The following is a 27,059-nucleotide window of genomic DNA, read 5'->3' on the forward strand; positions in this document are numbered from 1 at the left end:
AAAACTGTTTGAAAATGTATTTATACACCCACTGTAAATGTTTCTCTTTGTGAGGTTTGGTTAGTGGTGTCTAAAATGCATCTTTACGCACAACTGCCAGCCTGCATGGTGAGGTTCTCAAGACTCCAGAGACACCAGCAGCTTCAAATACCTGTTTTCTGCTCAACACTGGCTTTTTTTATAGCTGCCCTTTTAATACAATAATTTTTTTTGACAGGAACTTTCATTAATAAGCCTTTATCTGACCGAGTTCTGCTGTGCTCTAAATCACTCACAAATCTTATGATAATTTGATAATCTCCATTAAGTTTCACACAATATTAGTTGTTTTCATGCCTTTTGCACAACATTGGACCATTTCATGCTTTTCATCTTCAGAAAGATCTTTCTTCCTCCCCATATTGCATGAGAACTGTGACTTGCTTAATAATGTGGAACAACCTCTAAGTAGGGTTTCCATAGACCTGGCAAATTATTTTGTCTGAGATTGATACCAGTTATCTAAAAAGTCATGGATAAATAAACAAACAAACATTTTCTTAGAAAAACTAAAATCTGAATGTTTATTGTACTGAAATCTTACTGATATGTCAATTGCATAATAATTTGGAACGCAGTGTATTACTTTATTAAATGTCTGTAGTTGACTGTTTCTGTAGTAGCCTATACTATATAGACCTGCATGGAAAAAGGTTTATTTCAGTTGTAATTTTGATTAATATATTTGTCCTTTTGTTTACCTGTGTTCAGTAAACTTGAGAACTTGCATTAGTTAGGCTAGTATTAATTTTTGCTGTTAATAAAATATGTTTTTTAAACATGGTGGCAGCTTCTCGCTTCAAAGAAAAATAATGTTTCTAACATCTCTGAAGTGGGTCAAAACAAACAAATAATCCTTAGTGTTTTCTATACTTATTAATATAGCTTTTTACTATAGTAAATATGGGAATATACAGTAATCATATGCTGATGTGGCTCATGGATGTAGGCAGGGAACTTGAAAACATAGATCCACACAATAAACTTCCAATAATGTAATTTGTTAATCATAAATGCATTCAAAAGTAGTTTTGAGGCACTGAGTTATGGAAATTACATCGGAACTTTATACACAATGCATGCCATTGAAAAGACTGTAGGTTTGTCCCCTCAAGGCCTCATTAAATGTCAAAAAATGTATTATAAATGTATGCAAGAAATATTTTATTTGATTCAACATAAAATTTATTACACATACTCCTTTGGACCATGAGGGTGAGTAAATGATAATTATTAATTATTAATTTTAATTTTTGGGTGAACGTTGGGGTGAACAGTGTGTCATGTTATCAACTGGTAAAATGAAATCTGCGTTTGTGCTTTGGCTGGCACTGAACCAGAGATGGACGTGCCTAAAGCTTGTCATTTATCACAACTGTTCAGTGTTTTCAACCATATAATGTTTATTTTATGTTTTTGACATTTAAATACAGATAAGTACTAGAAAAAAAACAATTTATATTTTGTAAAAAATATAAGTTCTTTCAAATCTAATTTGATGACGTTTTACTGATATCCGATATTCTACACATTGCGTAGGTAACTAAAGTTTACTTTAATCTTAGAACGAATAGTGAAGTTGTCATCTTTTGGTAAATTTCTTAGTTTTGAGCCTAAAATATGTCAGACAACCTATAGGCGATTCATGCAGAACCATCGATTTTCATGTGCGAGTGGTTGAATACAAATAATTAAATATTTGTATGTAATATTTCTATTTGTATTTATTTTTTGCAGAGGATAAATTGTCAGCACAAAGTAATGATATGCAATTTTGAAGATTTTTATTTCATGTGGAAATTTTATTTAGTCGGACAAATAGAACATGACAAATGAACAACTATTGCTTTTATCAGCAGCATCACTCTATACATTAACATTACATTACAAAATCTACCATAGCAGATAAAATAATATGGACTTGCACTCGCACTTAACAATATACCTACCACACAGCTATCTATTTGATCAACTAACTACTATCAGTCGCAGTAAAGAAGCGTGACAAGTATGCTACAGCTGTAGAATATCAGATGCTTTCTTTAGCACATGGCTCATAGCAGCTGGATATAAGAGGTCCAGATTGTACAAAGAGTCTTTTGAGAGTATAGCAATATCCACATAGTTTGCGGCTACAGCAGTCTCATGGTGTTTAGTTTGCAGTAAAGCATGATCACCAAAAGCTGCTCCAGCAGAGAGACGCTGAAATGTGTTTTTACCTTTTGTGTCCAGGCACAGATTAACCTTGCCAATTATTATCACATACATTGCAGTGCAAATGTCTCCCTTTCTGTAAATATATTCCCCTTAAAAACAAAGAAAAGAAAAAAAAAATCAATATGCAACAATAGTTCTTCAGTAATGTTGTAAAGTTGCAAGCTTGAGAGCCAGTTATAAGCTTCCAGTTATACACAATCAAAGATTTATCAAATGCTCACCAGCAGGGAAACATCGGAAGAAAATTCCTGTGGAAAGTTCCCTCAGGAGAGGTTCTGTAAAGTGGGAGAAAAACTCATGCCTCTTGAAATACTGTATGCAGATTCTAAATCAGAAACAAAATAGTATTAATAACCAAATTCAAAAACATTTTAATGAAACTTTGAATACATTATGTTATATAAAGAGTTAGTTCACCCAAATATGAAAATTCTGTCATTAATTACTCACCCTCATGTCCTTCCAAACCTGTAAGACCTTTGTTCATCTTCGAAACACAAATTAAGATATTTTTTTAAAAATCCAATGGCACCGAATTTATTCAACAACATCTAGTGATGGGCAATTTCAAAACAGTGCTTCATGAAGCTTTGAAGCTTTAGGAATTTTTTATTTTGAATCAGTGGTTCGGAGCGCGTCAAACTGCCAAAGTCACGTGATTTCAGTAAACGAGACTTCATTACATCATAAGTGTTTCAAAATTTCAATGGTTCACCACTGGGGGGCATGACTTTGGTAGTCTGATACATGCACCAAACCACTGATTCGAAACAAAAGATTTGTAAAGCTTCGAAGCTTCATGAAGCAGTGTTTTATAAAGGTCTTACGGGTGTGGAACGATACGAGGGTGAGTAATTAATGACATAATTTTCATTTTTGGGTGAACTAACCCTTTAAATTGGAAAAAAAATGTCAGACACGACCATAACCATCGATACATTGTGCACCCCTATTATTTTCAATCTTGAAGGGTTAGTTCACCCAAAAATGGATACTTTCAAAATGGACAAAATGGACACTTTGGGTTAGTTCACTCAAAAATTCTGTCATTTATTACTCACCCTCATGCCATTCCACACCTGTAAGACCTTTGTTCATCTTCAGAACACAAATTAAGATATTTTAGTTGAAATCCGATGGCTCAGTGAGGCCTGCATAGGGAGCAATGACGCTGCATTCACACGGGGCGTCAGCGTCAACGCTTGACGGAGGGCGTGTCTGAAGCTTGTGTTGACGCGACCGTTATAGTGATAACAGCCAATCACATTACTTTCCGGTGTTGCACAAACGCAATTGGCTAGCAACTGCTCTAGGGTATTTGCATAGGGCGATCTGATTGGATGACGCCTGCGTTGGAGCTTGAAAAGTTGAGAAATCTTCAACTTCTGCCGCTTGCAACGCGAGTGAAGCGACGCGACGGAACCCACAATTCAGTTCGGCAACGCATGACGTCACCCATTCAAAGTAAATGAGAAGCGTTATTTACTTTAAGCCACGAGAATATTTGTGCCAAAAAAACAAAATAATGACTTATATAGTGATGGCCAATTTCAAAACACTGCTTCAGGAAGCTTCGGAGCGTTATGAATCTTTTGTGTCGACTCATGATTCGAATCGCATGTCAAACCGCCAAACTGCTGAAATCATGTGACTTTGGTGCTCCGAACCGCTGATTAGACACGCTGATTCATAACGATCCGAAGCTTCCTGAAGCAGTGTTTTGAAATCGGCTATCACTATATAAAATATTCTCATCACTTTATAATATTAATATTGAACCACTGTACTCACATGAACTGATTTAAATATGGTTTGGAAATGTCATTGCTGGCTATGGAGGCCTCACTGAGCCATCGGATTTCAACAAAAATATCTTAATTTGTGTTCTGAAGATGAACGAAGGTCTTACGGATGTGGAACGCCATGAGGGTGAGTAATTAATGACAGAATTTTCATTTTTGGGTGAACTAATCCTTTAAGCACCCCCAGCTAGGCATTTCCAGGCGGTTAAAATGCTTTGGTAGACACACTGCCTAATAGGCTTGTTTACCTTGACACAATCTCAATTTTCAAAGAGCGGGGGATGCCTTTGAATAAAACCTCTGTGCTTGTCCCTCTAGTGCGATTCCACTGATAACTGTAGAACCTCGTCACCCGATTTTGTAATGTAGAGGGGATTCTCTCATGCTTCATGTACCCCTGAATAGTCTGGAACAGATTACACGGTTATTCGGAAATAAATCATAACTAGAGTAAAAAATACTTTACAATGTCATACACACTTTAAATAAGACTGTTGTTCTCCAAAATGCAATGTTTACAATTACCTGCAGTTTTTCCTCAAAGGCTTCCTGCTTTGTTATCTTGTTTGTTTGTGTAGCGACAAGAAGTCCGATTTTATAAATCACTTGAATTTTAGACAGAATCATTAGCAAAACACATGCCATCACTTCTCCAAAGTGTGTTGCCTTTATGTCACCATATCCTGTTGTTGTGTAAATTTGTAATAACCAGTACGTAGCATATCTATACATTTCAGTGAAGTCATAGATCTCTGCAAAGGAGAAAAAAAGAATTGCCCTGCTGAAAAATCCTGCATAAACAAGCATGAATTCTGGTCAAGGCTGGTTTGAATGTTGGTCAAGGCTGGTTTGAGCTAGTTAGAGGAGATATAGTGCTTTTTCCTGGATTAAAACTATTTTGGCAACCGCCAAAATGAATCTTTGTCCCGCCAAGGATTTATTTGATCATATAATGTGACGATATCTGCCATTCTGCAGTTCTCCTGATAGCCGGCTGCTTTAAAACTCCTGTGAGTGTTTGTGTACACGATCTGTGAAGAGAGGTTTCTATTCACATGTTTTTGCAGCGTTGAGCTTTGTAGCCAATCACAGACGTATTTGTTGAGCACGTAAACACAATGGCCAATCAGACGTTTTTAAGTTAGTCAGAATACACTCAACACCACTGAATTTGTTCAGCGTAAGTTCTGTATAACCAACATAGTATAAAAAAATGTCAATAAGAGATGTAGATGGCTTCATTGATTATAACAGGAGTTTTCACAAGAGTGCAGCTTTGTGTGACTTGTGTTGTAATTGACAGCTTCTAATTTTAAATATTGACATTTTTAAAATATAAAATAGTTCTAAAGACTTCATGTTTAGCCTGTTTGGTTTAGTTTTCAAAGACTTTTATGTTGCTTTTCTTTGTGTCCTGGGTTCCCTCTCATCATTTGTTGTCATTGTTATTCATTATGGTATTAATTAGTGCACACCTGTTTTCATTTGAGTTACCTTGTGTATTTAAGACCTTGGGTGCTTCTCAATTCTTATTTGTGCATCCTCGTTTCCTTTCCTCCAGTCTTAGCTCCACCCCTTCAGGATGCGAGGGAAGGACGCAAGGAAAAGACTTGAGGATGGAGGAACTGAATCAAGTGAAATGATATCCTCGCTCTCTTTAGCGTCATCAGCTGCACTCGAGGGATCTACCCATATGCTGTTAAAGTTTGGTTATTTAAAAAAATATAAGATATATTAATAAAGCAAGATGCCTGTTGAAATACGCGAGATGTAAAGTTTATTTAAACTGCAAAAGTAAAGCATACATTTAAATTATTGTGAGGAGAAAGGGGAGGAGAATGTATACGTGCGTCATGTTTCTCGAAGAGAAAGACTTCCGCAAAGGATACACCTCTGTATCCTCGTTCATGACTCCTCAGGAAGCTTCCTCACTCCTCGATCCTCACGGTGCAATTAAAGAATTTAGATGTCCTTCAAGATGGCTGAGCTTGATTGGTTTCCGGGTCATCGGACGGAGGACGGAGGGGCGAGGAAATGAGGAGGGATATTGAGAAGCACCCCTTCAGTTTTCTGTGTTCTTTGTCTGGTGTTGGTTGTGTTTTACTACACACTGTTACATGGACATCTCTTCTGTTCTGAGTAATTAAAGCTTCACTGTTATTTGAACTGCCGTCCTTTTCCTTGTCTTCTTCAAGGACCCAAAGTGTGACAGTTTTAAGATCTGTCCTGACAGTGATTATTGTCTTATTTCATGAATAGGATAAGTTAATATTACAAACTGTTTCACTGCATTTATTCTGGATTTATTGTCAGTAGTACGGGGCTCGCAGTTCACATGGGTACTGTGTGTGGATGACTGTGTTTATCCGTCACCACCAGAGACCATTTTTGACTCAGGAAAAACCCTATGCTCCCAATAATAACTTTAAAGGGTGACACTGAATCTCTATCTTACTGTATGTGAAACGTCCTGCAGTTGTAATATAGGTATTATTTGATGAAAATAAAGCACTTAAAATAAAAATACACACCTGTATTCAAACACTGAAGACAAAAAAATCACCCAATAATGATGTGAAATGTGGATGTTTTACATGTGTAGAGCATATAAAGTGAAAAAACTAGTCTTAATCAACTCACCTTTTTAAATAAACCATTAGAGACTATAAAGAAATTTACATTTCACCCCCTCGTTCAAGTAAACTGCTCAGTTTGTTTAATCAGTTCAGTGTACTGGTGACTCAACACCTATTGTAACCAACTCTTTCTAGTTGTCACTCTCAGGCACATCCGAAATTGAGTTTTGATTAAGTAACTTGCAGATCTCTGCTGACTCGAGTCGCAGTTCAGTCCGATTTGGTGAACAGGTTCATCCAGTCCACTGAAAAGAACTTGTTTAAAAGAATGATTCGATTGCGATCACTAGTGGACCAGGATAGTAGTGCAAAACTGAGCTGGTGGAGCTGGTCCACCAGAACTCAGTTAACTGCAGACACTTACAGGGTGAAATAAAAAGGGTGAAATGTTGTCCCAAACCCAAAAGACCTTCATTCATCTTCAGAACACAGATTAAGATATTATTTAATGAAATCCAAGGGTATCTGAACCACACATAGTCAGCAACATCACTGCACTTTTTGAGGTCAAGAAAGGTATTAAAGACATCTTTAAAACAGTCAACATGACTACAATGGTTCAACCTTAATGTTATGAAGCAACAAGAATACAGCATCAGCAAATACGGCAGCTCAGAATTAGCCAACTCTGTTCACGTGAGGAGCACGATGCATGTGCGTGATGCTGATGCAGGAGCCGGCCAATACTGAGCCGGCATTCAGACATAAACACAGAAGCCTGCACTGCGTTCACTATGTCAACTGCATATGACAACATTTCAAATTGTTAAATAAAGTCGTTATTTTTGTTTTGCCGCACAAAATGTATTCTCATCGCTTCATAACAGTACGGTTGAACCACTGTAGTCACATGGACTTTTTAACGATGTCTTTACTGGGCCTTTTTCAGGACCTCAAAAGGTTCAATGACTTTGCTGCCTATGTGTGGTTCAGATACCCTTGGATTTCATAAAAAAAATATCTTAATTTGTGTTCTGAAGATGAACGAAGGTCTTACGAGTTTGGGACAACATGAGGGTGAGTATGTTAAACTGTGAATATGCTCAAAACTAAAAGAACAACAAACCATTCTCACTTCCAAGGCGTCCATGTTCTGCTGCTTGCTCACACATTATACAAATTGCAAAAAGCCAAAAGTGCCTTTAGCATCTTATAATATAATGATTTAGAGACATATGCCGACACCATAAATATGGAAACGCCAGAGGCGTTACATGTACAGACAATATACATCTGCACAAGTTACACATTATGTACAGACATCGATATTTAAGCCAATAAGCAAACTAGAAATTTCATATATATATTAGTTTGAATGCAATGCAAGTTGCATGTAATGTGCATCTGCCAAATGCATAAATCTAAATTGATACACATTTTGTTGGACGTTCTGAAAGCTACAGTATATTCTTATAACATTATTTCAAATACTGTTTTAAAAGATCAAGGTGATTTTGATGTCTTATGCTCTGACTCCTTTAAATTATTATCCTATGTTTTTGTTTTCCTTACCTGTTTCGGTAATCCATGACATTACTCCATGACTTTCAACAAATGAAATGCAGAGCACTGTCGCACAGTGGACAAAAAGGATCGAGTGTACAAAGTACTTGATCATCCTAATGTACAGAACACTGAAAACACAAAAACAAGGGGGGGAAAAAGGGCAAATGTGACTTTGTTTTGCAAATGAAAAACTAGACATACAATAATAAAATATTTTAAATACATAGATTGGTCACACTTTATATTAGTTGTCATTAACTACTATGTACTTATAACAAATAAATAATAGGTGCACTGTACTTATTGTGTTCATGTTGTTTTGTGAAATACTTGTGCTGCTATTGAGGTGGATATGAGTGATGTTTGGGACAGGTTTAGTGTTACAGTATGGTTAGGTTTAAGGGTGGGTTAAGGTGTAAGTGAAGGGACCTGTAATTACATGCAGGTATTTTTTAAATACAAGTACAATGTAAAAACATGTATGTACACAATAAGTGCATTGTATCAAATGATTAATTTAAAAGTTACACAGTAGTAAAAGACACAATATAAAGTAGGACCAACGGATTTTAGGGAAATGCAAGTAATATTAAATGTAAATCAAATTAAAGGTGCACTATGTGAGATTTTCTGTCCGCTAGAGGTCGCTAGATGCCTATTCAAAACAAAGGCGTAGCTTGATGACGCCAAGTTTGAGAGCGGAATCTTGGGACATGTGGTCGTCACCTCAACGGATGGTGGAAAAGAATAGGGATTGGACTCAGGAAGAAATCATGTCCATGGATGCGATTATTAACGTTACTGTAGCATGAAGCAGAGCAGGAGCGAGCTGAACGAGGAGCTGGAGCGATTGATCAACACACGCCTCACGAGCAGCGGGACTTTTATTATGACACAGTCGCCGGCACTGCTTCCGCTTTTCCGGTCAGGAGTATGAGGTAACAGCTCTGTTTATCATATTAGATACATTTGAGTGTGTTAAAAATGATGTTATAACGTTACTCTGTGCGTTCACTCGGCGGCTGCTGTGAGACACTGTTACACACTGCAGTAAGATAGATCGATTTTACAATATCATATTAAATGCTGGATGGCTTGTGTTGATAAATGGCATGCAATTCATTTTAAAACGTATTGTATGATGGCGAAAATGCTGTATTACTGTTACTAAAAATAAAGCTGCATCTGATTATGCTACGTTAGCTACTTGACAAAAGAGTGTTTTTCTCTGAGGCACGGTAAAGCATGGTACTCGCAAAAAATCAAGAAAATTAGATTTAAACAATACGACTAAATGTGTTGAGCTATATAACAATAATTAGTTTTCTGTCTATAAATATATCAAAACAGTTGTTCCCTTGCCTATTAAAACATGTAATATATTAAAGCGTTTTTGGTGTTTCCATGGTTCCTACAAAATAAAACCGGAAACCGAGGGTAACGCGGGTATTGACAGGCGACTCCTCACACGTCCCGGAGCCTTGGTTAAAATTGCAATTTTCTCAAGATTTACAAATAGTTGCAAACATTTGGGATATTGTCAGTACTCAAGTGAAAAAAAATAACACTGGCCTAGCGGTTTTTGGATATTTTACTGCAAAAATATTACATATTGCACCTTTAATGCACAAATATCACTAAAAGACATACTTGGATGTTATTGACTGTTCTTCTTTCCACATAAAAACTAATAGTGAAATAATGCGTGGCAAGTGACCAATCCGGACATAAATAATCATAGGCAGGAAATCTGCAGGCTCCTTTTTCATATGGTGCATAACTAGAAGGCCATATGGAAATGAACAGACCATATCAAAGACATATCCCAATTTTCTATTCAAGTAGTTACGGGACGCTGATCTGTAATCTGAAATACATGTTCCTTTGGTATTATAATAAGAAAAGTGAAACTTCAGGAAAATCTGGAAAAAAAGGTGGGAAGAATTACATTTAATAAGGTCTACATCTTTATAGCATATCAGCTATAATGTAGTTTTGTGTTACGTTTTGGGAATAATATTGAGTTGAATGTAAATCTGTGATAATCTTTGGCTCACCTCACATATCTGAAGGAACTCAACAACTTGTGTGAGCAATAACAAATACCAGTTAACATCAAACACAGCAGGCTGAGAGAGAGAGAACAGAGGAGAGCCTTTTTAGATTTAGTTTTGTGCCAGTACTTAAAGTTTACCCAAAAATTAAAGTTCTGTCATCATTTACTCACCCTCAGGTTGTTCCAAACCTGTATAAATTTCTTTGTTCTGCTGAACACAAAGGAAGATATTTTGAAGAATGTGAGAAACTGAACTGTTGGGGCACCATTGACTTCCATAGTATTTTTTTTTTTTTTTTTTTTCAATGGTGCCCCAAAGCAGCCTAGTTACAAACTTTCTTCAAAATATCTATTTATCTAATTTATACAGGTTTGGAACAACTTGAGGGTGAGTAAACGATGACAGAATTTTCATTTTTGGGTAAACTAACCCTTTAATGTTTAAGAAAGAGAATCATTTGCAGTAAAGGATAGTGTGACAGACAGCCTGTCTTGATTAATATATCTTAAATAAACACAAATTCAAAAAAGAGTTTTGAATAAGGTTTCCTCTTTTAGTTTAAAGGCTTAGTTCACCCCAAAATGTAAATTATTTTTAAATCTTCTCTTAAAACATACTTTTTTTCTTTAGCTTTTAATTCAGTATGAGTATATTGTGTGAATGCATGTTTGACTTTGTACTTTCTTTTTTTCCTTCGCTTTATTGTTCAGCACTTTGGTCAGCCATGCTTGCTGTTTTTAAATGTGCTATATAAATAAAACAACCTTGAAACCTTGAAAATTGTGTCATTAGTTACTCACCCTAATGTCGTTCCACACCTGTAAGACTGTCATTCATCTTTGGAACACAAATAAATATCTTTTTTGATCAAATTTGAGAGCTTTTCAAAATAATTATCTCCACAAGCAACATGACACAAGAGCAGATATTGTTGAGTGAATGCGAGTTGGAGATTCAATATCTCACAAATAAAGTGGTATATTATGTATGTTTTGTTTTTTTGGCGCAAGCAAAGCACTCACATCTCTTCATAAAACTGAGGTTAAACCACTGGAGTCACATGGATTAATTTTGTTTTTACTACTATTCTGGGGCTTGAAAGTGTGAGTTGCATAGGCTTTTTATGAAGGGACAGAACACCCTCAGATTTGATCAAAAAGATCTTTATTTGTGTTTCGAAGATGAACGAAAGTCTTACAGGTTTGGAACTACATGAGGGTGAGTAATTAATGACAGGAATTGTCATTTTTGGGTGAACTAATCCTAAGTCTATAGGTTTTACTGCAGCAATTTCAGCCACCAGGTGAACATTTACAGTCAAAAGTCTATTCAGACGAGCACAACAAACCATCAATGAACCATTAAAGCTCAAGTAGGAATGATTACTTCTTAGAAATGAATGAAATACTTCTTAGCAAAGTTTTAGTCAAAATGGTGTCGACTTGTATTGTTCCAGGGTGCAAGAACTACCGACATTGTTACAATCCAAAGCGGGTAAAAAACGGCAAAGTTGCATTTTTTTTTTTTTTTTAAATGTATAAATTTCATTGCAAGAGAAGTGCTAAATTGCACAAAAGATACACACCATGAATGTTATTGCCCAGAAAACAATTGTGATCAGCAGACAAGATGTGTACTGATAGACCACTCGAAAACTGTTCTCAGGAACAATGGTTTTGTTGTGTACACTTCTCATGTTGTTGAAAATCTTCAGGAAAAATTGGATGAGCATTGATGAGATTGATGTGCACAGTCTTATGACCAAAGGACGTGAACGGAGTTTAGCTCTGTGCTCCTCCTCGGCCATTTTATCCCTATAGAGTTTTGCACCTGTAAGAGATACAAACATCATTTTACATGTTGTGTTCATAAGATGAAAATGCATTCAGGAGAAACGTGGCAGATGAATAAGAATTATAGGTGTGTTAACAGTACACTGTACAATTTTTTGCTATGATTTTGCCATCTGAGACCAATTTCAGGAATCGTAAATATTTCATTTATCTTATTTAAGAGGTTCGTAAGAATTTTCCTAAGTGCAATTCTTGAAAAATTCTTAAGTTCTCAAATATTTTCTTAAGAACATCTTAATTTTTTTTCTTAAGAAGAAAACGACAGGCTTTGGTGTTATCTGATTGAAAGGCAGGTACTGCTGAAGACTCGCTGCATGAAAAACACCTCAAAGCTTGTCTTTTTGCACTTTTTTTTAGCGACTGGCTTAACGGGAGTTAATCAGTCAGTGGCATGTTTTTAATGAGCCGTGTCAAGTTAAAATAGTTATTTTATAAAAACCTGTCTCAAAGATAGAAGATGCCACGGTTATTCCCATTCATTTGCGCCACGTCTTTTTGCGCTCTCTCTAGAGTGAATGTATCCTGTATCTGTAGCTAGAGAGAGCACATCATACGGCTAAATGATCGATCTGTGTCACTTCAGACTACTCGTCCACATTCATGTTACTAGTAGTAAAATTATATTTAGCTAGCTAGTGTTACTGCTTATTGGCTAGGAACTATACTCTCATTCCGGCGTAGTAATCAAGGAACTTTGCTGCCGTTCCATGGGCGCAGCAGGCACAATGATATTACGCACTCATCTCATTTTTTTCTTCAAAACGGGTCATTTTTTTTTTTTTTTTTTAGACTGTAAGACTGATTAGCCTTTACTAATTGCTAGTAGTCAGACTAGTTCTGAAGACAGTCTTAACTTAGCAGCTATGTTTATGCAACTGGCCCATCGTACAGATTAAACGCAATAGTTCAACATTACAAGGGATTTCAAATAACTTACATCCAGCTCGAAGGAAAGTCTGTTCTGCAGAGTCAGGCTTTGTAAATTTCTTTCTCGGATGATCTTCTTTTGGTAACAGTTGTTTTATTGTTTTAGCGTTGCTATTCATTTCCTCGTAAATCTTAGGATAATGCTTCAATACCTCATCAAGGCTTGCCTTTGATAACACATACAAGTCACAGTTTGTCTCAGCCCTGAAAAACAAATGGAGAATATCAATAAGCTACACATACAGCAAATTGGCAAAGTATTTTATTATATTTCTATTATATGTCACCGATGAATTTATGGAGCAGATCAAATGTTTATAATTTATTATTTTGACACCCTTTCCCCCATGTCATTCAAGATGTTCATGTCATTCTTTCTTCAGTCAAAAAGATATTAAGGTTTTTGATGAAAACATTCCAGGATTATTCTCCTTATTGTGGATTTCAATGGCCTCCAAATGGTTGAAGGTCAAAATTACAGTTTCAGTGCAGCTTCAAAGGGCTTTAAATGATACCAGACACTGTATGTCCTATGCATTTCCTATTCTACTTACAGAACGAACGCGGCGCCAGTTTTGTTTTTTTCCGCAAGTAGAACAGGGAAGGCGTAGGACATAAGGCATAAGCGTTTTGAAGAATGCGGAAGTACGTTCAAGGCGATACTTTGTGTTTATAAAGCATATACAGCTGTATTTTTTTCGAAAATGAGCGATGGTTTCTCTAGATAAGACTCTTATTCCTCGTCTGGTATCATTTAAAGCTCTTTGAAGCTGCACTGAAACTGTAATTTTGACCTTCAACCATTTGGAGTCCATTGAAGTCCACAATAAGGAGAATAATCCTGGAATGTTTTCATCAAAAACCTTAATTTCTTTTCGACTGACGAAAGAAAGACATGAACATCTTGGATGACATGGGGGTGAGTAAATTATCAGGAAAAGTTTATTTAAAAGTGGACTAATCCTTTAAAGGCAGAAATGAGAAGTTCATCATTTTATGAAACTTTTTTTGTGTCAAAACTTCGTTTAAACATGTAATACGCATTAGTAGATAACATGTTATGTTGTAAGACACCTGTTTAACACCTGTTATACATACTGCTCTCAAGTCAGGGTTAGATATTTCAAGACAGGCTGGCAAAAATGCTCCTGATAGTTTGTGACACGAGCAAGAGCGCTGTTTTTGTTTAGTTTCTAAATGAATCTGTTTTTGAACAAATTGGGCGAGTCACTGACTCACTATTCCATTCATTAAGACAGTCATTTGCTTCGTTCCTGAATGAATCAGCCGTTTTGAACGAATCGGTTGAATGAATCATTGATTTAATCATTAACACTTGCTGCCACCTACTGGCGACTTTAGTCTCCCATCTAAAAGTAGGCCTATTCTATCATTTTTTACCATCTAAAAGTAGGTCTATTCTATCATTTTTTTCCATCAACATTTTGATTTCTACATTCAGATTTTTATATTTGAAACATTAATATCATAACATTATTTATGCAATTGTAATTGAAGTGTAAATGCATAAATGCTACATCGTAATGTCAGTTCATACAGCTTCTGTGCAGTGCCAAGATGAATTTTGTTTACAATGATTCATTTGATTGGTAATAAAAGCCTGTTATTCATTCTCATTAATGAAGTATTCAGAGAAAATTCTGGTCTGTTTTCATGTTTTTATGAAAGTTTGGTTTATTTTGTATACTGCATGGTATCGCGATACTACTTGGTATCGGGATACTTCAGCTGGTATAGTATCGTAAGACATTTTTATGGTATCGTGACAACCCTAATGCAAAGTACTGTTTTTTGATGCTGCCTTAACACAGGCAATACCTATAATGTATTCAGGTAAGTAATTTTGTAAGTACATGCCAACAAATGCATCAAATATTTACTTTAAACTTTTTTCAAAGTTTAACTATGAATAATGGCATTAACCATATCTGCAGTCATGTCAGAAATAGTCTATTGTTAAAGACATTAACAAGTTATTTTACCTGACGATGCTAATCAAGTGCTTTCCACCATCAGGCTGAACGGTTCTGCAGCACGGTAAGGTACTTGAACAGATTTAGTGACTCAATGTGTTACAGTATGTACATTTTAATCCTGATTTTGCAGCGTACAATTGAAAAAGAAACCTCAACCATGTTAAAGGACCAAACGGTACAGAAAAAGATATATCAGCAACCAGTGCTGGGGGTAACGCATTACAAGTAACAAGTAATGCATTACTTTTTCAATTTACAACAAAATATCTATGTTACTTTTTTTAAATAAGAAATTCAAGTTACTTCATTTTTTTACATTTATTGACTGACAGCTCTCCTGTCACCATGTTGAGAGAAATAAAGGTCAGAGGTGATGTGTCACTGTGTGAACATGACGGTTATTGTAGTTCAAGACTAAATGTGAACATGCATTTACTCATCTCACTTGCACAAAAACATTCAGTATTCCTCAAAATGGATAAAAAAATAGTAAAATGCAGTCTCAGAAATTTACGCAAACCTGTAAAAATTATCTATATTAAATTACACAAATATACATTGTGTTTAATCTCACTTATTAACCAATGTCTTTACTGCTGACCTTCAATTATCTAATTCAACCATACTAATAAGCAGATTTTACTTTAGATTAGATTTAGAAGAACTTGAACTTCCTTCTCCTGTATCCTATTCTTCTTTAATCCAGAATGGCAGCACAGCTGCGCCCTCTACTGTACAAGTGTAAATATGCATTTCCTTCAGCCTGAGGCTTATTCATTTCACTAATGCAATTAGTTATTTTTTTTAGGGAGTAACACATGTAATTTAATTTTACCCAACACTGTCAGCAACAAGCCGTTTATAAAAAAATTATAAGAAAGCAGTAAAATTTAGAGAAATGTGTCTAACTGCATGTAAATCTGGCCAAAATCGATTTTTAGAATACATCATTGTTCATATGTCAAATATATGGGAGGACACTATAAACCCACCTCATTAATCCTAACATACCAACATACTCAATGTACCACTAACTAGATAAATAAATAAAAGCAATACTAACCTTACTGTGGAAGGTCTTGGTTCTCCTAACAGGAAAGTTCTCTCACCAAAATACTGTCCAGGGTTTAGTTTGAAAAGAACTGCTGATTCATTATTTGATAAAACCGCCACTTCTCCCTCATCGATGAAATACATCTAGGAAAACAAAGTGCAATTTTTAAACAATCATAAGCATTCTCTGTTACCCTTTCAGGCTCATATTATGGACATTCAAAATTTGCACAACAAAATTTGCAGATGCACAACATATTTCCATAGCTCTTGATCTTAATGAGTTCAGCTTGACACTATGAATACAACAGCAATCAGAGGTAAACGTCTAACAATGTTCTTCACAGAAAATATCAAAAGTCTAATTCCAATTCCAGTCCTTAAATTTCCTTAAGCTTTTCATAATGCTTGCAAAAAAGTAATTAAAAAAGACCTACTGTAACATTTCGAATGATATTAAAACATTAGGAAAAAAGTGAATAATTTAAATGTATATTTATACATAGAAATCGAAGTTTTGTGACTCTATACATCTAACTACCAACATATTTGCATTTATGCCCTTCATAAATAGTAATATTAATAAATAATAATAATAATAACCTCTGATGCAATGTCATCTTTCATAAATATGAGATCGCCGGCTCTGTACAGGGTTTGTGAAATACTTCTGGCTAATAAGCGAATGAAGCATCCATCATTTTTTAATTGTTCCAGAGACTCCTTTGTTAGGATCTTCTCAAAAAATGGCCCCTGCAAACAACACCTTGTAAGTCAAGAGTCTTTTAGCTTATTAAAATAATCAGCCATTTCAACATGTATTTAATTCTAAACAAAAAGTAAAAATAGCAAAATATGCACAAGATCAAACAAAATGATCTTGAAATTAAGTTGTCATTCATGTTATTACATCGAGTTTCCCTGCTTTGGTGATTGCCGTAGGAGACAAATGACATGTCTCAGACTTCCTATGGATATTAAGACCAAACACCTAGAAAAAGAGATCATGCATTTACATCATTAATGTGTCATTCTTCAGTCATTGTTACATTAGTAATTGCCAAGAAAATATTTACCTTTGCTATAAAATCAGAATAAAGAACTGTTGAAATATCACTGACTAGTGAAGAGGGCAAATACTCAGACAGTTTATCCTGATCAAATCCTTTTGTGCGCATCCATCGGAATGTATAAAATCCAATTACTCTGTCATATAAAGGCCCAGTTATTTTGTGGCTCTTAAAAAAAGGGGGAAAAAATAAGTTAATACAACACATAGTACACTAACATTCAAAGATGTCGTTTTAAAGAATTGTATTCACCTACAATAAATCACATTGATCAAAAGTTACTGTAAACACATTTACACCGATCAAGCATTATGAGCTAATATTGTGTTGGTCCCCCTTTTGCTGCCAAAACAGCCCTGACCCATCGAGGCATGGACTCCTCTAGACCCCTGAGGGTGTGCTGTGGTATCTGCACCAAAATGTTAGCAGCAGATCCTTTGAGTCCTGTAAGTTGTGAGGTGGATCCTCCATGGATCGGACTTGTTTGTTCAGCACATCCTACAGATGCTCGATTGGATTGAGATCTGGGGAATTTGGAGGCCAAGTCAACACCTCAAACTCGTTGTTGTGCTCCTCAAACCATGCCTGAACATTTTTGCTTTGTGGCAGGAGCATTATCCTGCTGAAAGAGGCCACAGCCACCAGGGAATACCGTTTTACATGAAAGGGTGTACATGGTCTGCAACAATGCTTAGGTAGGTGGTACGTGTCACAGTAACATCCAAATGGATGGCAGGACCCAAGGGTTCCCAGCAGAACATTGCCCAAAGCATCACACTGCCTCCGCCGGCTTGCCTTCTTCCCAAAGTGCATCCTGGTGCCATGTGTTCCCCAGGTAACCGATGCACACGCACCCGTCCATCCACGTGATGTAAAAGAAAACGTGATTCATCAGACCAGGCCACCTTCTTCCATTGCTCCATGGTCCAGTTCTGATGCTCTCGTGTCCACTGTTGGCTCTTTCGGCGGTGGACAGGGGTCATCATGGTCACCCTGACTGGTCTGCAGCTATGCAGCTCCATACGCAACAAACTGTGATGCACTGTGTATTCTGACACCTTTCTATCAGAAACAGCATTAACTTCTTGAGCAATTTGAGGAGTTTGTCTGTTGGATCAGACCACACGGGTCAGCCTTCGCCCCCCAGGTGCATCAATGAGCCTTGGCTGCCCATGACCCTGTCACCAGTTCACCACTGTTCCTTCCTTGGACCACTTCTGATAGATACTGACCACTGCAGACTGGGAACACCCCACAAGAGCTGCAGTTTTGGAGATGCTCCAACCCAGTCGTCTAGCCATCACAATTTGGCTCTTGTCAAACTCAGTTTGGCTGTCAGTGCTCATAATATTATGCCTGATCGGTGTATAATTTATACTATTTAAACTATTTACATTTCAAATTAGTGTTGTCAAAAGTAACGACATCGAAACCAAGTCGATACTGAAATTTTAAAAATGTGATGCTTTGAGCCCTGTAGGCGGATTTGTAAACACCTCTGATAGGCCACTGTGTACACATGCTCAATATATATGTCTGTGATTGACTACAATGATCAATGCACGGGAGCGTCTGAAAGCACACAGAAGTGTTTAAAAGTGGGAGCGTTGTAGAGCAAGCATCTATCAACAGATGGTCCGCGATAGACACCTGCTTTCAAACGCTACTTAGTGTATCTGTGTAAGCGCTTGGTGAAGAGCATCATTGATGTCTATTTACAACATGTTTTTGAAGCATTGATCATTGTAGCCAATTAAAGACATCTTATGAGTATGTGAACACAATGGCCAGAGGTGTTTACAAATCAGCTTACAGCGCTCAAAGCATCACATTTTTAAATTTTCAGTACCAACTTGGTATCTAAGTCGGTACTTTTGACAACACTATTTCAAATAAATACAGAATCTCTGTTCATCAAAGAATCCCATGCAGCATGGATGTGTTTCTGTTTAGCCATTTTAAAACCATTACAACCATTATTTTGCCATTACAGCTAAAAAGAGCAGAAAAAAAGACTTCCAAACAGTATTTATTATAACGTTAATTTACAATATTATTATATGTGATTGTATTTTAATTAAATTATACATGTTATTAATAAAAGGAATTTTGTTTATACATATTTCAAAACATTTTAATGTTTATCTTTAATAAACAGACTCTAAGTGAAAATGAATACCTTCAAGAATAGTTTCATGCTCTCAGTTTTCTCTGTATAAGCAGCTCTCATAGCATCTGTGTTCGCCAGCAAAGCAGTAATAGTGCCTGATAACCAGCCACAAAACAGTGTCCCAGAAATCATGATGAAAATCATCCAAACTTTCTGAAAATGTTATTTATACACAAAGAAAAGTCAGTAGCTGGAAATGCATAAAGTCTCTAAACATGCATATGACATAAAATCATTGTGTGAAATATATAAAAAATGGGGCTTTGATTTGTTGGTTAAAATAAAGAGGTTTAAAGGTGCAATGTGTACATTTTCAGCGGATCTACTGACAGAAATGCAATACAATATACATAACTATGTTTTCAGTGGTGTATAAAGACCTTAAATAATGAACTGTTATGTTTTTATTAGCTTAGAATGGGCCATTTCTGTCTACACACACCGCGGGTCCCCTTACAACAAAGTCGCCATTTTGCACCGGCGGTTAGTTTCTACAGTAGCCCTAAACAGACAAACTGCTCTACAGAGCATGTTTGCTTGACTGTCTACTCTCTTCTGTCTCAGACGACGACATCTTTGTCTGGTGTTGGCCACCTTAGCTTCTCTATATTGCAATTCGCAACCTCACCACTAGATTCTGCTAAAATTTACACACTGCATCTTTAAATTTCAAAAAGAGTGAATTCAAGTCTGACAGTTTACTTTTAGCATATTAACTAAATCTATATATTTATATATTTATATTTATTTCAATCTACTATGAGGCAGAAAATGACAAAACCTGGCTCTATTTCAACTCAAAATGAAAAATAGCAAAACAAAGCTTATGATTGTTTTTAAACATTTCTCATTCCAATTATCATTACGTAAAAAAGAAAAAAAATGGGATTTATTTTTCATTAAAAAAAAAAAAATATATATATATATATATATATATATATATATATATATAAAAATGTATTTCTTTTTAAAGCCAAATTATTATTTATTTATTATCTATATAATAAATATTGATTGAGTGACTGCTTTTACTTTTGGGGTAAAATGTCACCTATATGTTTTTATACATCTAATATTTGACTACTATACTTACCGCTGAAGTTGTGTATGGATGGATGTCCCCAAATCCAACACTACATACTGTTGCAGTGACATAGTACAAGCTCATTAAATACAGCTGCTGGAAAGTAACAGAATCTGAAAGAACAGAACACATGATTAAATAAACAGATTTATTTTAATTTATTAGAAATATGAAAAACATGATGAATAAAATATGTATTAGTTTCAATTGTTAAAGGTCTGAAGAACAAAACTTACCAAATTGTACATCAAATGAGGTGTCCAAGTGTGTCACCCAGGACAATGGTGTACAGTTGTGCTTTATCACTGGTAATAAATAATTACTCGTGTTTCCATAAAAGTCTGCTAAAGGGCATGCACTTGCAAAGACAAGACAAGTGCTGAAGTGCACAAAAAGAGTAAAATATAAGAACAACTTCAAAAAACAAACAATGTTTGTTTCTGACGCAATGTTAGCCTGCAAGAATGAAAATACAAAGGGAATGCGATATAACTGAAAAATATGTGGAATCCTTAAGCATGCATAAAGATGCAGTGCTTCATTATTGGCATAAAATCCATTCTCACTAAATGGTGAAATCATAATCCAACCCACAAGTTCCCAAGGAAAACAGGTTATGAAATCCATAAGGAACCCGGTTTTGATATAATGATGTGCTGTTGCCACAGTGTCAACTTTGAGATCATTGCCTTCATAGAAAGCGAAATGCATGCGGAGATAGATGTCCACCCAACAAAACAATCCAAGTATGTAAGAAACAATCCACAGCTCCATTCTGAAGTGTAGAAATGTAAAAAGCAACGAGGAAATGATGCTGACGGTGACAGCTATCATGCTCCGGAAAAACTCCCATCTAACATAAAATTCGCTGCTGGGCAGAATGGAACTCCTGCAACAAAATGAATGAATGAATGAAGACGGGAAGTACTGTGATGCTTACTAAATTAGGCTACATTCACACTGCAAGCCTTAATGCTCAATTCCGCCTTTTGCTTAGATCTGATAGATCTGATAGCTGTTCACATTGTTGTTTTAAATGTGGCCAATATCAGATTTCCAATATGAACAGATCATGGTTCTGAACTGACCTGCATGCGCAAAAGAACGATACGGTTGCCAGGTTTTTACCACAAAATACACTCAATTACTTCTCAAAACTAGTCCAAAACTAGCCTAATCACGTTCCGTGGGGTATCCAAGTAAAAATCGCATTCCGGGGGTTACATATCACGTTAACATCACGGGCATTATAGTAAGTGATTATGCATTTATTTATAGTGTGATCTACTGCGGAAGCCAGCGAAATTATGTTCAGGCAATATGAAAAATAACGACAATGACGTGATAAAAGAGTTTTGAAACTTTTATGATACAAACCCTCATGTTTTGCTTGAATTATAGAGCTGTCTCTGTACTAATCACTGCCCTTCTACGGACTACAGGTCTTTCGCAACTGTCTTGATAACATTGGGTATGTAAAATCTTTGAACAGACTCCCATCAGTGCAGAATCGTGATGGGAGTGACGTAAAAATCACACAAAGCTTTCAAGTTTTTGAGGTTTCTTCCTGATGTGAGGTCATCATTTTTTAGAGAACATTTTAACTGTATCAGTATAATTAAAACATCACAGTAGCACTGCATTTACCTCATTAAGAAAATGGATGGGCATGTCCTCAAGAAGAAATATAAAATGTGTTCCATTAAATTTCTGTAGAGACAAAAACATAGTTCAGAAAAAAGAAATAGTTCACCCACACCATTTCCTCGCACTCATGACAGAATTTTAATTTTCATGTTAAATGCAATGAAATGAATATATATTTTTATGAATATATGTATATATATATATATATCTTAATCGCGATTAATCACACGTGAAATTAAGCATACACCATTTATCTTGTTTAACACGTCCATTTTGCCATCATTGCCTATACCCAGCAAAGTAAACCATCAGATTGAAGTGTGATTTTCACAAAACTGTATTTTTCAGCTTTTTTCAAGGTAAATTTAGATGTCTTTCGAAAAAAGGACATCAAATAACCAAATGATATGATTTCATATAATTCATACATCTATGTGCACTAAAGCACCCGTAAAAAAAAATCACAGCAAAAAAACATTCTAGAATTCACAGTGTATAGTATGTTATGGTGATTTCTGAAATGGAAACTGGGGACATTTCCTATTTGAGTGGTCAAAATATCACCAAAATCTAATTTGTTATTATCTATTTATTAAAAAAACAGTTTGTTTTTAATTGTTGTGGGTTCCTTATAGGCTATTATTACATTAATAATTATGATTTAGTTTTATTATTAGGATTTTTGCTCTAGTTTTAATACAATTCACTAAAAAACCTTTTACACGATTAATGGTAACCATTGTAAAAGTTTAAAACAGTTTAAAACAATATGCCTGTTATAGGCTCACAGAATTATGACTTTACAAAAGCACATTACATTACAAAAATAAAACAAATATAAGAAGATAAATATAAAACGCATTTAACAATTATTTTTTAACATTATTGAACTTAATATTTTAATGTTCACAAGCTGTTTTTACTGTATACAGAAATTACAACTGTTATAACTTAAATTTGTAACTATTATTTAGCATTTTAGACACCGATAACAATGTTTATTTTGATATTTGACGATAATGACGCTTTGCTCTGGTGCAGATCCAGATTCAGTTTTCATGAAGTAGTGGCGCCGCGACCAAGTGTTGCTGCACAGCGTTGGTGAACATGATTCACTACACAATTTCTCCAGCAGGCTGATGTTTCGACATTCCGTTCAGACAGGAACAGCGATGCGGAAAGGCTCACGCTCTTCAGATACAATGACAGAATATGACAGAGAGTTTGTGTTTTAAAGTGAAACAGATGCTGGAATGAATAATTCTCTCTGCCATCTCTGATATAATCAGCATGGACTTTAAGATCATCTAACTGCGTGACGTAAATGATGTTATGATGCAATTTCACATGCTTCCATAATTTTTTTTGCGTTAAATGCATCAAATTATTTTAACGTATTAAGGACTTTTAATTAATTGCATGCGTTAACAGCCCTAATATATATATATATATATATATATATATGTGTGTGTGTGTGTGTGTGTGTGTGTGTATATATGTTTGTGGACTTCCTGTCATGTGTATCATTCACATAAAAAGCAAGTTATTAACAGTTGTACATGATGGCACTGTATACATTTTCACATCACCAAAATAACTGCTTACTTTGGCCGATCTTTGAACCGTTTCATTTCAATGGTCTCCACCTCTGATCCAGCATATATTGGAATGTTTCCAAAGTCCTCCACATCTAGAAATATATTTATATGTAAATTCTCAGTAGGTAAAATAAGATAAGGGTTCAGCATTGGTTGGTTTCAAATCCTTACAGCCTTTTCACAACAAATTTTTTATTTTTTAATAACCATGGGTTATGTCACGATTGCCTTGGTTGTCCACTAGAGGGCACGCCACCCCAGACTACTGCCACTCAGCAATGGACTTCATTTCCCATCATCCTCTGCCTGGTTTCATTATCACTGATTGTCCACAGCTGTTTCACATTAGCTCTGTCTATAAAAGCCTGGTCCACTCAGTCACTCTTTGTTAGGTCTTACATGTCTGTTTGTACTGCTTCCCTGAGCCTTGTATCCTGGTTTTCCCAAGTCTTGTTTTTGATTCCCTGCCTGGTCTTTTGGATTTTTATAGTCTACATCTGCCCTTATCTCAGTTATGGTTTGGATTGCTCTCCTGTGTTTGACCTTTACTTGTTTAGGATTACCCTCTAAATAAAGACTGAAATTGGATCCTCAACTATTCGTATCTCAGAGAAGTGTATGACAGAAGACCTAACCAACAATGGATCCAGCAGTACAACTTGTCTGCCTTCATCAGGGAACTCACTCGCTCGAGGACCACATTCAGAACTTCTTAGGTATTGCCAATTCCAATAACCTTGCAGACTATGCTTTCATTGACTTGTTTTGTTATGGACTCAACAACCCATTGCAATCCACACTGATCCATGATGGTCCTCGAGAATCACTGAGTGAGTTCCTAGATTTTGCCCTCCAGCTAATCGGATCCTCCTTCACTGTCGGGGAGGTTGAGGAGGATTTTTTTTTTTTTTTTTTTAGAAGGGAAGCACCATGCATCAAGCTCCAATGGCCATAGGGCTTGGCCCACCACAGTCAAGTCAGTTCACAACATGGCTGCTATACCACAGTCCCTGATCAAGATGGCTGCCATGCCAGAATATTCAGACAAGATGGCCGCCACTCCTGAGTCTTGTTCCATCGTGACCACCAAGCTGGTGTCTTCGGAAAAGATGGCCGCCATGCCTGAGCCCTCAGCAAGATGGCCGCCACTCCTGAGTCTTGTTCCATCGTGACCACCAAGCTGGTGTCTTCGGAAAAGATGGCCGCCACGCCTGAGCCCTCAGCCAAGATGGCCGCCACGCCATCTTGGCGTGGAGGGCTCATGCGCCATGCCTGAGCCCTCAGAAATTCAAAGACAGCCATTTGGTGGCCATCGGCTCCAGTCCCTGAACCCACTCCAGTCCCATGAATCCATTCCAGAGCCCGTTCCAGCCCATGAATCTGCTCCAGAGCTGCCTCCAGCACATCAGTCTGCTCCAGAGCCCGCTACATCCCATGAGTCTGCTCCAGAGCCCGCTCCTGTCCATGAGTCCACTCCAGAGTTTGCCCTGGCCCAAGAACCCAGCCTCATGTCCCATGAACTTGTCTGCCCTGATGCGTCCACTGAAATTGTCCCTGAGTTTCCTGTCTGCCCTGATATGATCACAGAGGTCATCCCTGAGTTCCCTGTCTGCCTTGATGTGACTACAGAGGTGGTCTCTGGAGTTCCTGTCTGCCTCGTACCAGAGGTCGTATCAGAACTGTCTGCCTGCCTCAACACAACCAGAGAGGATGTTCCAGTCAGAGCCCTGGAGGGCTTTCCTTAGCCCCTTGCCTGTCCTGTTATGGCCCTAGTGGCCAATGCTAACCTCTCTGTGCTTCATGTTTCAGTTCCACCTGCTCAGCCGTGGTGGATTCCAGTTCCTGCCCCACCTTGGTGGTCCTCAGCAATGCCTTGGTGGACTTCAGTCCCGTCTGCTCTGCCGGGTTGGTTTTCAGGCGCATCTGCACTGCTGTAGTGGTCGTCTGCTCCGCTGTGGGGGTCTTCAAGCCAGTCTGCACTGCTGTGGTGGTCATCTGCTCCACCGTGGGGGTCTTTAGGCCTGTCTGCGCTGCTGTGGTGGTCGTCTGCTCTACCGTGGGGGTCTTCAGGCCTGTCTGCGCTGCTGTGGTGGTCTTCTGCTCTGCCGTGGGGGTCTTCAAGCCCATCTGCGAGGCCACTTGCACAGCCTACTCCACCCTGGACACCTGCACAGCCTGCGCCACCTTAGTCATCCACCTGGTCTACTCTGCCCTGGCTGCCTGCTCCACCCTGGCCGTCTGCTCTGCCTCAGTCTTCAGGCCCTCTTCCACTTAATGGACCTGGCCCTCCATCCCACCCCCGGGTCTGCCTCCGCTCCACCTCCTTCCTGGACTTCCTTTTAGCGGCATCTGGAAGCCGCTCCTTTGAGGGGGGCCTATGTCACGATCATCAGCAGGAGTGCCCTGGTTGTCCACTAGAGGGCACTCCACCCCAGACTATTGCCACTCAGCAATGGACTTCATTTCCCATCATCCTCTGCCCGGTTTCATTATCACTGATTGTCCACAGCTGTTTCACATTAGTTCATTAGCTCTGTCTATACTTTCTATACTATACTGGTTCACTCAGTCACTCTTCGTTAGGTCTTATGTCTGCTTGTACTGCTTCCCTGGGCCTTGTATCCTGGTTTTCCCAAGTCTTGTTTTTGATTCTCTGCCTGGTCTTTTTTTTTTTTTTTTTTTTTTTTCTCCAGTTTACATCTGCCCTCATCTCAGTTATGGGTTGGATTGCTCTCCTGTGTTTGACCTTTGCCTGTTTTGACTCCGTTTTTAGATTACCTTCTAAATAAAGACTGAAATTGGATCCTCAACTATTCCTGTCTCAGCCCAGTGTATGACAGGTTATTTTTTTTTTTCCATGTTAGTTTGTTACCCAGCCATTGGGTTAGTGGCTGGGTCAATCTCACTGACAGTTTAAAACAATACACCCTTCCTCCACCCACCATCTGACGCACCAACCCAGTGGCAACATTACTACAACTTGGCAGCTTTCAGTCAGCTGTGTTTGCAAGCATTAGTCACAAATCAAAAAGTATCTTAATTCATTAACTACAGTGAAGTCCAAATTAATATTATGAAGATTAGTTTAGTCAGAATCACTGATTTATAACAATAGGAAAGTGTTCAGATTCAGAAGATATATATACTCTAGGGTAATTAGTTACTGAAGTAAAATAAAGCAAAAAAGCAAAATGTAAGAGTTAACTCTCAAAATACTCACAGCATTTTGATTTCTTGGAATATCTACAGCCATGAAATGTCAATGGGGCTTTTTGATTCTCCACAGCATCAGATTCTTGGTCTTTGAATTGCCTTTTCAGTACTTTCGCTGCAGTCTCCATCAACTTCTCGGAGCATTTTGATCGGAATTCTTCAATTTGCCTAAAGGATTGACAATTTCCTA

General features: G+C 37.2%; 1 protein-coding gene across 3 annotated transcripts in view; it reads right to left on the bottom strand.

The window, feature by feature from the left end:
* Positions 1-1,806: 1,806 nt before the first annotated feature.
* LOC125253005 overlaps positions 1,807-27,059 on the bottom strand; it is a 72,637-nt gene continuing 47,384 nt past the window's right edge. For 2 of the 3 annotated variants that reach the window (XM_048166740.1, XM_048166739.1), the window contains 19 exons: positions 26,877-27,037; positions 23,664-23,748; positions 22,059-22,121; positions 20,648-21,300; positions 20,421-20,524; positions 19,337-19,480; positions 17,164-17,325; positions 16,998-17,078; positions 16,691-16,840; positions 16,098-16,231; positions 13,048-13,241; positions 11,843-12,087; positions 10,258-10,329; positions 9,851-10,122; positions 8,207-8,328; positions 4,584-4,810; positions 4,307-4,464; positions 2,478-2,581; positions 1,807-2,345 (listed from right to left, as the gene is read on the bottom strand). In XM_048166740.1, the coding sequence (XP_048022697.1) occupies positions 2,053-2,345; positions 2,478-2,581; positions 4,307-4,464; positions 4,584-4,810; positions 8,207-8,328; positions 9,851-10,122; positions 10,258-10,329; positions 11,843-12,087; positions 13,048-13,241; positions 16,098-16,231; positions 16,691-16,840; positions 16,998-17,078; positions 17,164-17,325; positions 19,337-19,480; positions 20,421-20,524; positions 20,648-21,300; positions 22,059-22,121; positions 23,664-23,748; positions 26,877-27,037 (3,424 nt within the window). In that variant the 3' untranslated portion in view covers positions 1,807-2,052. Of the gene's footprint in view, positions 2,346-2,477; positions 2,582-4,306; positions 4,465-4,583; positions 4,811-8,206; positions 8,329-9,850; positions 10,123-10,257; positions 10,330-11,842; positions 12,088-13,047; positions 13,242-16,097; positions 16,232-16,690; positions 16,841-16,997; positions 17,079-17,163; positions 17,326-19,336; positions 19,481-20,420; positions 20,525-20,647; positions 21,301-22,058; positions 22,122-23,663; positions 23,749-26,876; positions 27,038-27,059 lie in introns of those variants that run through there. The other variant, XM_048166741.1, reaches the window with a different exon arrangement.

Source organism: Megalobrama amblycephala, linkage group LG18 (assembly GCF_018812025.1).
Source record: "Megalobrama amblycephala isolate DHTTF-2021 linkage group LG18, ASM1881202v1, whole genome shotgun sequence".
NCBI lineage: Eukaryota > Metazoa > Chordata > Actinopteri > Cypriniformes > Xenocyprididae > Megalobrama > Megalobrama amblycephala.